This window comes from Micropterus salmoides, unplaced genomic scaffold (assembly GCF_014851395.1).
Source record: "Micropterus salmoides isolate LMB-PRFRI ecotype aquatic unplaced genomic scaffold, ASM1485139v1 Ms_hic_scaffold_7, whole genome shotgun sequence".
NCBI classification, from domain to species: Eukaryota; Metazoa; Chordata; class Actinopteri; order Centrarchiformes; family Centrarchidae; genus Micropterus; species Micropterus salmoides.
In genome coordinates, this window is record NW_024044459.1 from 17,065,611 (window position 1) to 17,079,138 (window position 13,528).

The 13,528-nt window shown below is 41.7% G+C and overlaps 1 protein-coding gene across 8 annotated transcripts in view; it reads left to right on the top strand.

The window, feature by feature from the left end:
• Positions 1–13,528, top strand: part of slc20a2 (solute carrier family 20 member 2) — a 50,503-nt gene that overhangs the window by 16,056 nt on the left and 20,919 nt on the right. For 7 of the 8 annotated variants that reach the window (XR_005442497.1, XM_038704030.1, XM_038704026.1 and 4 more), the window contains exon 2: positions 12,511–13,064. Coding sequence is in view for 7 of the 8 variants with exons in the window: in XM_038704030.1 (XP_038559958.1) it covers positions 12,776–13,064 (289 nt within the window). In the remaining variant the exon portion in view is untranslated. Of the gene's footprint in view, positions 1–5,458; positions 5,593–12,510; positions 13,065–13,528 lie in introns of those variants that run through there. The other variant, XM_038704027.1, reaches the window with a different exon arrangement.

The window sequence follows — 13,528 nt, forward strand, 5'->3', positions numbered from 1 at the left end:
TTCTTGCAAAGTGGTGGCAGAGTAAAGGACCCCACGTTCCCCCTCCTCTTCCACATCTCCCACTACGTGCGCACAACAGCAGGTCTAATCAAAGCGCTCCATAATACTGTTAGCTGGGTCATGTGCTGGAAGCCAGGATTAAGAGCAGGAGGGCACAGGCCACTAGATCCAGCTTTGGAGGGAGTGTTCTCCCTCTTTCTCCCTCTTTTTCTCTCTCTCTCACTCACTCTCACTATCTTTTAACCTCACATGTGGGGGCACAGTCATCCAAGGTCACAAATGTTTGTTAGACTGTAGTTAAACACAGAGTTACACTATATAGAAACTATATGCCTTTTCATACTATACTAGTATACCTACTATAAATCTTCAGTTTGTCCAACAGCTAGTGTTTTCTTTAGTTTTTTTAACTTATGAATTAATAACTTTTTTTCCCCCTTAAATCTGTTCACAAACACTAATAATAATGTAACCTAAGCCCATGTCCACACAAATGCAGTAACTTTAAGTTCCACCTGGAGGATGCTAGTACTATTTAAAAAAAAAAAAACTACAATAATATGAACATGTAAGAACAGACCTGAAAAGAAACAATAAAAAATTTAGATTGCTTTCTGTTTTCACTTGACATTAAATTACCCTTTTCTGTAAGTCAAGGTCAGAAACCACATCAAATGTACTTTGATTCAATATTATAAGACAACAAAGCATGAAAAAGTACAAGGGATTAATATTTTTTTATAAGCTTTTATAAAAGCTCCACTTTGGAGAACCCTCGTTAAGACTTCATTAGTCAGTCGACAGCGAAATGTAGATGGAAGGTCAGAACAGACTACAAGATGCAGATATCCCCATTAGCGTGCCTCTCCTTTTTCACAGCGTTTCTTGCCCTTTTTGTGCTGCATTTTCAGCACCCACTAATGCCAGCACCCACTCCGGCCCAGTAACACATTTTAATACCACAGAGCATGCCAACAGTAGATTACCAGTCTCAGCAGTCGAGAAAGAGGTAGGTAGGTTGGAGGTCCTGGCAGTGCTTTGTGAGTACAGGGCCAGACCAACATTTCTCCGTTTTCACACGTAAGATGAGGAGAGATTGAGAGGGGTAAGCAGAGGAGGAAAGAGGAGCAAGGACAAGGGTGAAGGCGACATGTTTTGCCATTAGGTACCCATGCTGATTCGTGGAAGGGAACTGGAACTGTCCGGCTAAAGCTGAGCGTGGGAGGGGGGTAAGAGAGGAGAGGCAAACAGAGAGGGGTCAAGGATAAGATGACTCCTACACTCAGGAACATGGAGACAGGTGGCAGAAAGAGAAGAAAGCTGGACTACAACTTCAAAAAACCTAAATTGTTGGTAGGTACCAAACCTAATTGTGTCGGTAGTCTTTTGATGTGAAGGCTAGTAACCTAAACCGACCCCCCTTACTGTTGGTAATAAAGTAGTTGGCACTATATTCATGTTTGAAGCACATTTTGATTGGTCAATTAGGATCCCTGTTGTGAGCGTGGTTTATTCTCAGAGATGACTAATATTTTCTGCCAGACTAAAGCTTTATTTATGGCACTGCATCCTTTGTGTTGCTATTTTAGGGGGTTTTATGCATTGTGTGGAGCTGGACCTTTCCAGAGAATCATTTCAAATCCCATTTTTAAAGACTTACTTCACTTGTTGAAAACATGTGAATTGCTTAATTGAATGTCTGTTCAATTATATATGTATGTTGCATGTTTTCATTGTATTGCTTCATTTTTTTTAAAGATCCTTTATAAACCACCGCAAAGACAAACAATGTACAGACAGTGGAGTTCAGACACTCAAATAGGGAGGAGTCGATTTAGTCACTCTACCATTTCAGGGTGAGGGAGTCAAACTCGTGCACATTCTCCCCTGAAACCAGAGAGAGCTGACCTTAAAGGAGTATTTAAACCTACGGCTTACTCAACACTGCAAGCCAGAGGGGGGGCCCCAATTGTTTGCTGTTGTACATGGCCTGCTTTAGTGTTGCTAAAGGCTCAGATACTTGTTCAGTCTATGAAGTGTGAGATTGACATATCTGATTTTTGTCATCCCTTGTACTCGATTGAAAACGGTAGCACGCCACCCACCATATTAATCCACCGAAGAAATATTGAACACATCATAGGTAGCAAACACTAATGTGACAGATGTCTCATTAGAAGTAATGATGAAATATTGTATGTATTTAGTGGGCAATAAATTAGCATACTATGAATTTAATTTAATACTTAAAGGGGACGTGCATAGCTGTGTAAGTTCATAGATATTTATTAGTCCTTTCAGAAATTCAGTGTGTCATACTGAAAACATCAGGCCAATAACATCAACAGACCAACAACCAGACAACTGCTTTACCAACACAAACATCACCCAAGTGCTATACAAGTTATACTAAGGTGCAGCTCCCGACACCCAGTTAACTCACTGTGACGTTACAACCCAAACTCACGGCCCAACCAGGACAACAACAAACGCACGTGGGTACATTCACAGCTGAGGATTGCGGCTTACTTTGGCTAGCCTTCAACTCAACAATGATGATTTCAGTAAAATGCTAAAGTTACTGTTACCTTGTCTGCGGTCCGCTGGCAGAACACCGGGTGCTTTTTGATCAGGTGCTGTTGTGGTAGGCGACATAAGTTTCGTTTTACGGTGGACGGACAGTAAGAGTTGTTGTTTTCTTTTAGCTTGAAATAATCCCATACTTGGGACACTTCTTCGTCCCTCGCTATTTTCTCTCTCTTTATCCACTTTGCGAACAGCACCATCATAATCATGTTGTGTTCACACAGCGTAAGCGCGATGCGCAGTAATAAATGTCCGTGCGAAACAGTGTGCTATATAGTTATATGGATTAAACGGAAGATCGACTTAATCGACAAATCATTTCAGCCCTAGTGGAGTAATCTTTGAACTGGCATGTTCTGCTGTGGAAATCCACAGTATACAGCCTTGTAGAACGTTGATGCTTAAATTAATGTAGATGGGTAAATGTAAGTGATGTATTATTTTTATTACTGTTGTTTATCTTTGTGGTTGGTGGTGAGAGTGCCACAAAAACCATTCATCAAGATTTTTAATAATCAACGGTGTGTTAACAGTATATTCAGATGCTCGTAATTAATTTGAACTCTGCACAAAAACGGCACCCAAAATTACATGTAACTAATATAGATATCACACGCTGTCGGTATTTGTGCAAAACCTAAATGAATGTGACGGGAATATAAATATTCATCAAGCATGTAGTTAAGCGGCGATTTCTTTATTTTTTCCTCCAAGGAGGCATTGTGCCCGGAGATGTTTCACTGCCTTCTTGGGACTTCAGTGATTGCGAGGAGACAGTAGGATGGTGATCAATCGTCCCTGCCAGGGTACATCAGCCAAAAAAAGTGTACTGAAAACTATTGATTTAGCTGCAGGCCCACATTCATTTTTTGACAGATTGCATGTGTGCTCATAATGGCCGTCAGACAGAATCTGAAGGATTACCAGAGTGACTTGCTTCTTGACAACCTGACTTGGTGCTGCAATGCAGACCCACAGCAGCGGAGAGAAAATAGAATGAGTTATGGAAATTTGTGCGAGGAGGCTTTGAAGATGGTGGTGAGAGCGACATGCTCTTTGCAGTCATGCACGCCGTTATTGTCATTCTTAAACGACCCCCTCCTGCCAATAGAGGCTGACTGATCTCAACACTGCACAGAGTGTGTGTGTGTGTGTGTGTGTGTGTATTTGTGTGTGTTTTCGTTCTAGGAGACAGCGCCTCCCTGCTGCGAAGCTCAGAGGCAGCAGGTGCAGCTGACGCAGATAGGCTTTTTAGCAGGCAGGGCCAGTTGGGGGACAGAAAGGGAGAGAATGAGTAAGAGACGATAGGGGAGAAGCCACAGGAACTCAAACAAACACAAGATCAGCCCACTGAACAGTACTGGACAAATGAATTTATCGACCCCATTCTAGTCCTTACACAGTATGTGAGAACGAGGGGAACGGGACCTGAACTGCTGAGTGACACAAGACATTGCCTTAGCTTCAATGGTGTACGTGAGTAACGAGTGTCTTTAATTATATGGTTAAACCATTGCATAGATTGTGTGTTGGTCGAGCAAGAAATTGCACGACAGGATCTGTGTGAGGCAGGTCTTTTGCGGTTGAGACAAATCTCCATAAAAATGATAAATATCTGTTGTGCAATAGACTGCACAACGAGAACCAGCTTCAGAGAGAATTGAGCTTTTACAAGCCACTCAGGCTAAAGAGAAGAAAATTAATTCTTAAGGTCTTAGGGGCAGTCATGTTATGTTAACCAACCACGCACAGGGGTTTCTGAATAAAACCAGTCGAGCCTGGTAAATTTTCCGAAGTTTGAAAAACCAGATGCCATAACCACTTAAAAAGCCCAGAGTATTTTGCCGCAATCATAGTTTAGAAAAAAACACATTCAGAAAGCTTCTTTTAGTTTGCTTCTCTTGCCTTTTCTCTCACAGACTAGTTTGCTAGAAAAGGCCTGTTAATGTGTCTGAGGTGGTCTGCGTGTAGGATTTCTCCTGTCGTGCTTCTTGTAGTATTATCACCGAGCATTGAGGAACTGCTGAAGAGACCTGGACTGTCGGCAACGAGCCTGCAGTGGATCTGGCCCTGCACTCTTCATTTTGTCAACCAAAGCCCATGTCTCTGCCGGCTGAAACCAAGTCACATAGAGCCATACTGTTGAGCATGTCTTTTTGAAAGGCACAATTGTGGCAGACATGGGTGGATTGTAGCCAGCTATCATTGCTGAGATAGTGTGTGTTCTTGTGTGATGGGCCCTCTATGCTACCAAGAAAAATGTCCCAAGTGGCCCAGCTCATTTCATCATACTGAAGACTTGCAGTAACGAGCCTCGTATATTGATTGTGTAATCCAGAGCTCATTCCTTCTATTTGTCCACACTGTTGCTTTCTTTCCATCCATCTGTTTTTTAGGTGACAACATGTGCATATTATATTAATCTTTCTAATACTCACATTGGGCAGCATTCTGATTAGTGTAACCAAGGGAATGCTAGCGCTCTGAATGCCCTTGATCCGTCTGCTTTTCTCCGTCTGTAAAACACATCCACACACAGACTCACCTCCTCTCCCTGTCATCTCCCCCTCCTGTTGGTTATCCTCCTCCGCAATCATTGGCTGCCTCCTCTCCATCTGTCCATCCTCTCTGCACTCAGACAGCCAATCAGCGGTACATCCTAGCCTCTCCGCCATTTGTCATTGGCTGGCGTGTGCTGTGAATGCGGATGCTTTCCTTTAAGAGGCAGTCTAGACTCGGCGCTCTCTTGTTAGCTCGCTCTCTCCTTCCTCTCTCCTGCAACACCACCACAACCTGCTGATTTCTCACTAAGCCTCTCTCCTCCTTTCCTCCTGTCATCAGCTGTTCTCTTTCCCTCTCTCCTCAATATTTTATTTCCCTCACATGCTCAGTCCCTGTTTTATTACCGGTCCTTTTCTCTTTTTTTCCCCAACCTACATTTCTCTGTCATTCATTCATTCATCTCCACCACTTTCTCACCTTCCACTGATGTGAGGAGACATGAAGGTGAGTGGAGTTGATTTCCAGTCTGTCAAGTCTGCCTGTTTCTCTCAGTGTTTTGTCCTAACCATGTCTCTCAGGTTTGTTTTGTTTTTTTTTACTTTATAAGCCATCTGGTAGATGTGAGCGTCCCGTGTCCTTGAAAGCACGGACTGCAGTTGCGTACGTTTCAGGTGTAACAATTAGCCTGCACTGGTAGGATGCTGCTGTGAGTCATCATCTGACGCTGTATGTATGTTCGAGTTCTGGTCCTTTCAGCATGTGCTTACAGAAGAATGGTTAGGTGATGGGAGGGGGAGGGTTGAATCAATGCGTGGATAGTGCAGCCGCGTGTCAATGCAGACTGTAGCTCGTGACAGTGTTTTGCACCAGCTGTGGCTGTGGTGCAGTGGCATCTCGGGCAGATTAATGAGCTTTGTACAGTAATGGTGGCAAACGATTAGTTAGTGATCACAGTTTGTAACTAGAAGCCTGTGAGCAGTCAAACAACTAATACTCCCTGAGGTCAGTGCTGTAAAATGCTTTGCTCTGGTTGTGAGGTAGCGGGAGCTAGTTATGATTCCCTTCAGTTAAAGTTAATTAATATTCTCCACATGTATTTAACAATTTCCTTTTTTTTTTTTTAATCTTGAATTTGTCCTCCAGACATCATGATTAAATATTCCAGCATAGACAACATGAAGACCTAATTTAGTCTTGTTTCCCCGTGTTGTGTTTTGTGTCAGTGTCCTCATTATGTGGACTGTTTGCCACCTGACACCCACAGGAAGAAAATGTGTCTGCCAGAAATAATCCTTAAGAGTATGTTGCCTCACACTGTCGCCTTAAAGTGTTTTTCTTTAGGGTAGCTTTTAGATGGGACAGCAGTTTATTTCAGGTATGACATGGTAAATTGTGAACGGACTGCACACTAAAGTGCTTGTCTACTGTAGCGGACAAAGGGCTTTACAATTTGACACGCACACACGGCCTCCATGCAAGACGCTGGCCTGCCCATTTGGAGCAATTTGGGGCTCAAGCACACTTTGACATGTGGACAGGAGGAGCAGAGTATGGAACCATCAATGAATAATGCACAACCTGCAAATGAATCACACTATCAATTTACCAATCTCTTTATTTTCTGGAGTGCTAGGGGATGTATTGGCATTCCTGCATGGAGGACAGTTTCCAAAAGCTGTAGTTGCAGTATTTCTGAGGTCATTTTAACAACACCAAAACAATATTAATCAATGTCATTTAATATTTTGTTACAGACATGAACTGAAATTACTCAGGCAGTATAATCCAAGGTACCCACACTACTTACCACCACTTGCATAACATAACTTCACAGATTTCTCCTGGTGTCACAAAGTTTATCAGTGTGAACAACACTTTCACTATCACCTCAGACAGCTCCCACATCCCTGGCGGTCTCAGGTTCAGCAATTTGGGCAGCAGTCGTGACACACTTTCTGCAGATTGTTATAAATGATTCACCTGAGTTGAACAGCGAGGCTCTGTGTTACACACTGTAGGTTGTCAAACCTTTATCATAGCTAAACATGATGTTAAGTTTGGTTAGGATTTTAATTCACAACATTGTGATCTAGAATCCTACGGACAGATAAATCAACCTGAGCTGCAGCCCCTCAAAAAGGGGGAAAAAAGGTCCTTCACCTATTCTAAAAATGCAGATCTCTCCTCCAACAGCTTAAAACTAACTTATCAGTATTTTAATACGATAGTGGTCTTTAAAAAATTTTTTTATTTTGTGTTTAGTAGCTGTCATGCAATCTGTGCTTTTCTAAATGATAACTATACATTAACTTACAACAACTATTCAAGATGTACGTAGTAAGTTTCCTGCATATCCTCTCAAATATCTGTCCTTTTAATAGTTTGATTGAGCAGTCATTTCTTCCCTCTGGTCAAGTACTGCTGCCAGTTTTTCAAATTAAATTCAGCATTTTATTCCGTATCCCAATGACCAGCAAAACAGCAACATAATCATGTAGTGCGTTCTTACCCAGGTAGCAAAAAGCAATTATCACCGCCGTTGAATCTGCATTACAAAACTGTCGCCCCTGCTTGTTTTTTTTATTTTTTTATTGGCTGACTGACTGGGCAGTTGTTTAAATTATAGTTTGGGGTGTAATTGTCCTTGAAGGTAAATTGCAAAAAATAAATGTATATTAGATTGTTATTGAGAAATAAAGAGGAAAGGAGAACATTCACTCAGGTTGCATAACATTTTATGCAACAGATTTTCTTTTCTTGCTTTTCTTTTAAAGGACTTGACTCTTTGAGGTTTCAAGGTCCCGATAAATCATTGATTGTAGCAGTGTAAACACAGAAGTCACACAAGTCGGCTGTGCAGCCTGAGATGGTGAGGTGCTCTAACATAATGAAGATTATATAGCCAATCTATTTGCAAAAAAATCCATTTCACATGAGCTCTGTTTGTTTTTGAATCTGAAACTGAATCTCTGGATCATACTGTGTTCTCTGAATGGTTCCTGTATGAACAAACCCATGTATGTAGCCAGTCATGGCAGGGTTGTTGACTTGCTATGCAAGGACACCTTTTGATCCGTGAGCATGTATAAACATCCCCCTGCTGTGTATTCCATATTCAAACTGTGCAATGGACATTTTGATGCGTTAACACAGCAGATGTTCAGAGCAGCAGACAGGTTTTTGTTTTGGAAGTGTGGTGTATGTTTGACCACAGTTTGGACAATTCCTTTCTGAGGTTACAAAAGACCAGCCTTTTTTATGACACTGTGTCTCACAGCTCGGATAGGAATGCAGCCTGCTATTGTCTATATTTGGCGGTCTTGGTATTGAGAGTCTGCACATGACAAGGATGTCCAGATTGTTTGCATGGGTTTTCCGGCAGGTGCTTTGGTTTTCTTCCATCCCAGAGACATGCATGGTAAAGGAATAGTTATGTCCTAAGCTATGTGGCTGCTGGCTGGAGTTTAACATTTACTGTGCAAACATGAGTGGTATGTATCTGCTCATATAGCCCTTAGCAAGAAAGCAAATATCGAGATATTGCTTTCTAGAATACTTTTGCCATTGCCCTTGAAGAGACACTCGGCTGGCTCCCCACTGTGGATGCCCACTTCTTCTAAATAGTTAGGATGGATCCAATACATAGACAGAATTTACCTACAGGCATAAAGTTAAGTTTAGCTCATAATCACTATTATATTTTACTAAATGTGGAAGTTCTTGGGGCACTAAGCTTTAGTAGAACCGTATTGAAAACCTATTAATTTCCTCTAGAAAGAGGAAACTATTAAGCTCCAAATTTCACAGATTATTAGGGGTGAAGGTGAGCATGTGTACTACACCTGGCTCTCTGATTGGTATCTGGGCCCCCAGGCAGTCACTTTTTGGTTTCATTGTATATACCGACTGTATCCTGTAACCCTGGCCCAGGGTTATTCCCCTTTTTTGGAAAGGCAAAGAAAGACCAAACCCATGTTATTTTTATAGTTACTACGATTATTATTATTGTTGTTATAACTGAATGCTGCCCTTCTCCTGTTGCTGCATAGAGGACAGAGGTTTTAATGTTGAATGTTTGAATTTCCCCTGTCACACAGAAGTCACGAAGAGGGCACCACAGGTTACAACTTAATTACTCTACGTTACAAGTTTGAGCCCTGGAGAAAATAGTTTACACGTGCACAACTGGGAGAGGTGGTATGTGAGCTGGTGTTTGTGTATTGCAGCAGGACAAGGTCTTCAGAATGAACCAAAGCATCAGCTGCAGCTGCCATGTTTCCCTGTTTAGAAGATGTGTGCCTTAAAGGCCTGATACTTGTGTACACGCCCACATTCAAGTCACTCATGCTCATCTTTCCTACATCTCACACTGTCGTGCTCGTACACACACACTTGAACGATGTGCTCTCTCCTTTCTCCGGCCATGTGTTTGACCGTCGTTTCCCCTGTGGAGTCTTTGGTTCTGCTTGGTGGTGTGCCATGTTTGACTCTGTGCTCCCCTTGTGGTGGAGGTGTTCCCTGGATTAAACTTTTACACAGCTTCTTGCATTTAACCTTCAAAGTCTTCGACTGTAAAACATATTATTTATACAGCACTTCTCAAAAGTACAAGAGTTTTTCAAACGCAAAGGATTTTAGATGAAATTCTTGATGAAATGAGCTGTAAAAGTATATATTTTGTCCGTACGAAACGGTGTGCTATATAGTTATATGGATTAAACGGAGCATTGATGGAAAGAATTTGCGTCGATGCTTTTTAGTAATCGAATTAATCGATTGTTTCAGTTCTAATGTTGGTGCACATTGGTGCTATGAAATCTCATTTTAATGTTTCTTGTACAAAAATTCTGATAGAGATAACATCCTACCTAGGGTTGTTAGTAGCAGTCGTCTTGATGGACTTTCATGGATAGAGTTCATGACTTCGGTTTGTTGACTTTGAGCCCAAGAGGTCTCAGAACTGTCTGAAGACACTGAATCTATAATTTCAAGGGCACTGATGCTGGGCTCTGATCCTGTGCTCTGATCTCTCTTTGGAGGAGGTGAAATGAGAATTTCCCCTCAGGGATACATGAAGTATTAAATAATTTTTTACTCGGTCTCCTTTGAGATTTGGAAACCTGTGAGCGCTTTTTCCCTCTATATAAGACAGAACTAGCATGGGATAGGAGGAAAATGAAACATGTCACGTTTGTTCTTAACAATGTAATAATTTTCAGAGTCGCTTAAGGTATTAGATTCTGATTCAGGGTGGTCTTGCGCTGACCTGATAGAGAGGCAAATTATTATCATCTTTTTGTGTGTGTGTGTGTGTGTGTTGTGGTTCAACAAAGGATAAAGGATAGCAGTACATGACCTCAGCTGTTCCAGATGGAGCTCTTGGTCGGGAGGAGGGAGCCATAACGTGCCGCAGGCTGTTCAGAAAGGGGCTGCCTGCCCCCACGCGATGAGAAGCACAACATTCAGTCCATGCCAAGAGAAATGCACTAGTCTGGCCTTCAAGCTGTTTGCATTTAATGATCCCCATTAACAATTGGCTTAACCATAGAAGGAAATGTACTGTCATTAACTTCTATGAAATAACTTTGATTATGTGGCATAGACAAAAGAAAAAGAGGAGACCAAGTCATTTGTGGGGTAGAGGTTTCTTAAGGACCACCAGAGGCTTCAGTGTTGGTGGCCTCATCAGCAGTTTTTAAGCATTTTGTCATTGTTATTATGTAAATTAGCCCGGTGGAACTTTAGAGGGACATGGGAAGCAGTTTGCCTGTTGTACTAGTGGATCTAATGCGATCAACTTTTGCAAGTATAGAGCCCGAGTCACTGGATCACCGACCAACCAGCGCTCTAAAGAAATGATTTTAGTGAGGCTGCAATGAACAGTCATCTTCATTATTGGTTAATATGTCAATTATCATCTTGATTAATTGTTTTATCTTTACAGATTTGTAAAACATGCATGTGACAATCTCCTTAGCCAAAGGGGACGTCTTCAAAATGTCTTGTTTTGTCCAACCAAGTCCATAACTGAAGGATATTCAGTTTACAATGATTTAAAACAGAGAAAAGCAGCATTTCTTCTTATTGTAGAAACTGAAACAAGGGAATGTTTGGTATTTTGCTTTTTTATGACCTCACATCCAGGAGAATCATGCTTATTGTCAGACAGGACTGTTATTTACATCTATAATTATTTACATAGAAATGTCCCCTCAGGATCTATGGAGATAAAACTGAGACTGTCACTCTCCCAGATTTCAGTATGTGATGTGATGTGATTACAAGTGCTACATCAATTGTCACTGAAATGAAATGCTTATCGTAGCTGTATATTTTTACATAAGATGTTAGACAATACAGAGAAGTTACATTTTTTTCTGCTGTTTTATCACTTTACTTACCTGACCCCCAAAAAGTGCATTTTTGTGAACTGTTCCCACCTCTAGCAGCAGTAAAGCATCACTGCTGATGTTCTTACTGCATTGCAGTCTTAACATATATCCATGCACTTATTTTTTTCATTTTGTGCTGCAGCAAAGCCTTCGATTTTGTTTGAACTTGTACTCCAAAGCTTGTTAGAAAACTTGTGTGTAACTTTGACTGTATCCCAGCGAGCACTGTCGCAGCCATGCTGAGGCTGAATGAGCAGAGATTAGAAGGGTAATATAATTTTCCATACACCAGGCTCTCATTGAAATAGAAATGTTTAACCAATTACAATGACAGTTTCACTAAGAACAACTGGATCAAACTGCTTCCAGACATTTCAGCAAGGGCTACAATATCATGATGTAAAACATTTAATATCCTCTGTAATTCAGTTATATCAGTTTTGTCATCACTGTGTTAGACATAAAAGTGATGGTGGTTGAGATAGTCTGGTGGTCTAATACTGAAATTATATAGTCCTGTCCAAGGCATAGGCTGTGAAATAAAAGCAGGTTTGACAGAGACGTCAGCTGCCGTGTTGTGTGGGGATAAGGTGTTTAATAGTCTAGGGGTTGGGAGCATTGCTCACATCTCACTCTGGACACTGTGGTCTTTTTATAGTGCCAGCGCTGTCAGCAGGCTCTCTGGAACAGTCTGATTTGATTTCTTTGAAGTGCAGACTGTTATTTCCTATTGTGGCTATCTGAGATGTCCTCAGCTTTCTCCACTGGAGTGCTCTGGTGTTCTGTACCCATTTCATCCATGCCAGTTCTGTGGTGTTATCATCCTTTTTTTTTTTTGGCCGTAATTCTTCTGCTCTTGTAAGCTTTCCTCCTCCCTCTCTTGGTCCCTCCCTCGCTCGCTCCCTCTGTTTTTAGGCTCTCTGAGGAAGTCCCAGGGTGGTGTTGTCAGACGGTAGCTGCTGCTGAAAAAAGAGTAATCATGGCTTATGCTGCTAATCTGTTTCTGTCTCTTTTCTTGTTTCTCTCACAGGTGAAGGAAACTGTCTCACTCTAAGCTATGGAATGCTCCCTGCACTCGCCATCACTAATATCCAATCCCTGGACTGAACTCCAAACGCTTAGTTAGCGGCTGTGCTTCTCCCCTCGAACTCTTTATAACCAGGGGACGAAGAAAAGGAGTGGGCTTACCAAGTCCAACACATTGCACAGAGCGCTTGTTTTTGTAGAATATTTAAGCTAGTTTTTTATTTGTTTTTCTCCGATTTGGATTTTTTTCCTGGCAAAATCATATCAAGATGGATCTGGAACCGTATCTGTGGATGGTCATTGTTGGCTTCATCATCGCCTTCATACTGGCCTTTTCAGTGGGCGCCAATGATGTGGCCAATTCTTTCGGCACAGCAGTGGGGTCCGGTGTGGTCACATTGAAGCAGGCCTGCATCCTGGCGTCTATCTTTGAGACGCTGGGCTCAATGCTGCTGGGGGCCAAAGTGGGTGAGACGATTCGAAAGGGCATCATAGATGTCAACTTGTACAACGAAACTGTGCCCGTACTCATGGCAGGGGAGGTCAGCGCCATGGTCGGTAAGTTGGACTGCTTTTACATCGAGTGCTGAACTGAAATGATTAGTCGAGGAGCCTATGAGATCAACTGACATTTAATCAGCCACTTCTATGGTAATTGATTAGGCATGTCTGTCAGTCAGCTTCACAATTGTAAGGATTTGCTGCTTTTGTGATATATGATAGAAACTGGAATACCTTTTGGGGTTTGGACTTGGGATTTGAAATCATAGTGGCCAGTTTTCACACAAAACAAACATTTTATGGCCAAACAAAAAAAATTGATAATGTAAATAAACACGGGCTGCAGCCCTAATCCAGTGAACCATGTTGTTGCTGCTTATATCTTACTTTTGACAAAAGTAACTGAAAAAAGTAGCTGAACTGTTACTGATTCTTGGCTACATTAAGTGAAACAAACTGGTGATAACTGCAGAGAAAAGGTTTTAGAAAGAATTCACTAATGAATAATAAATACATCAGTG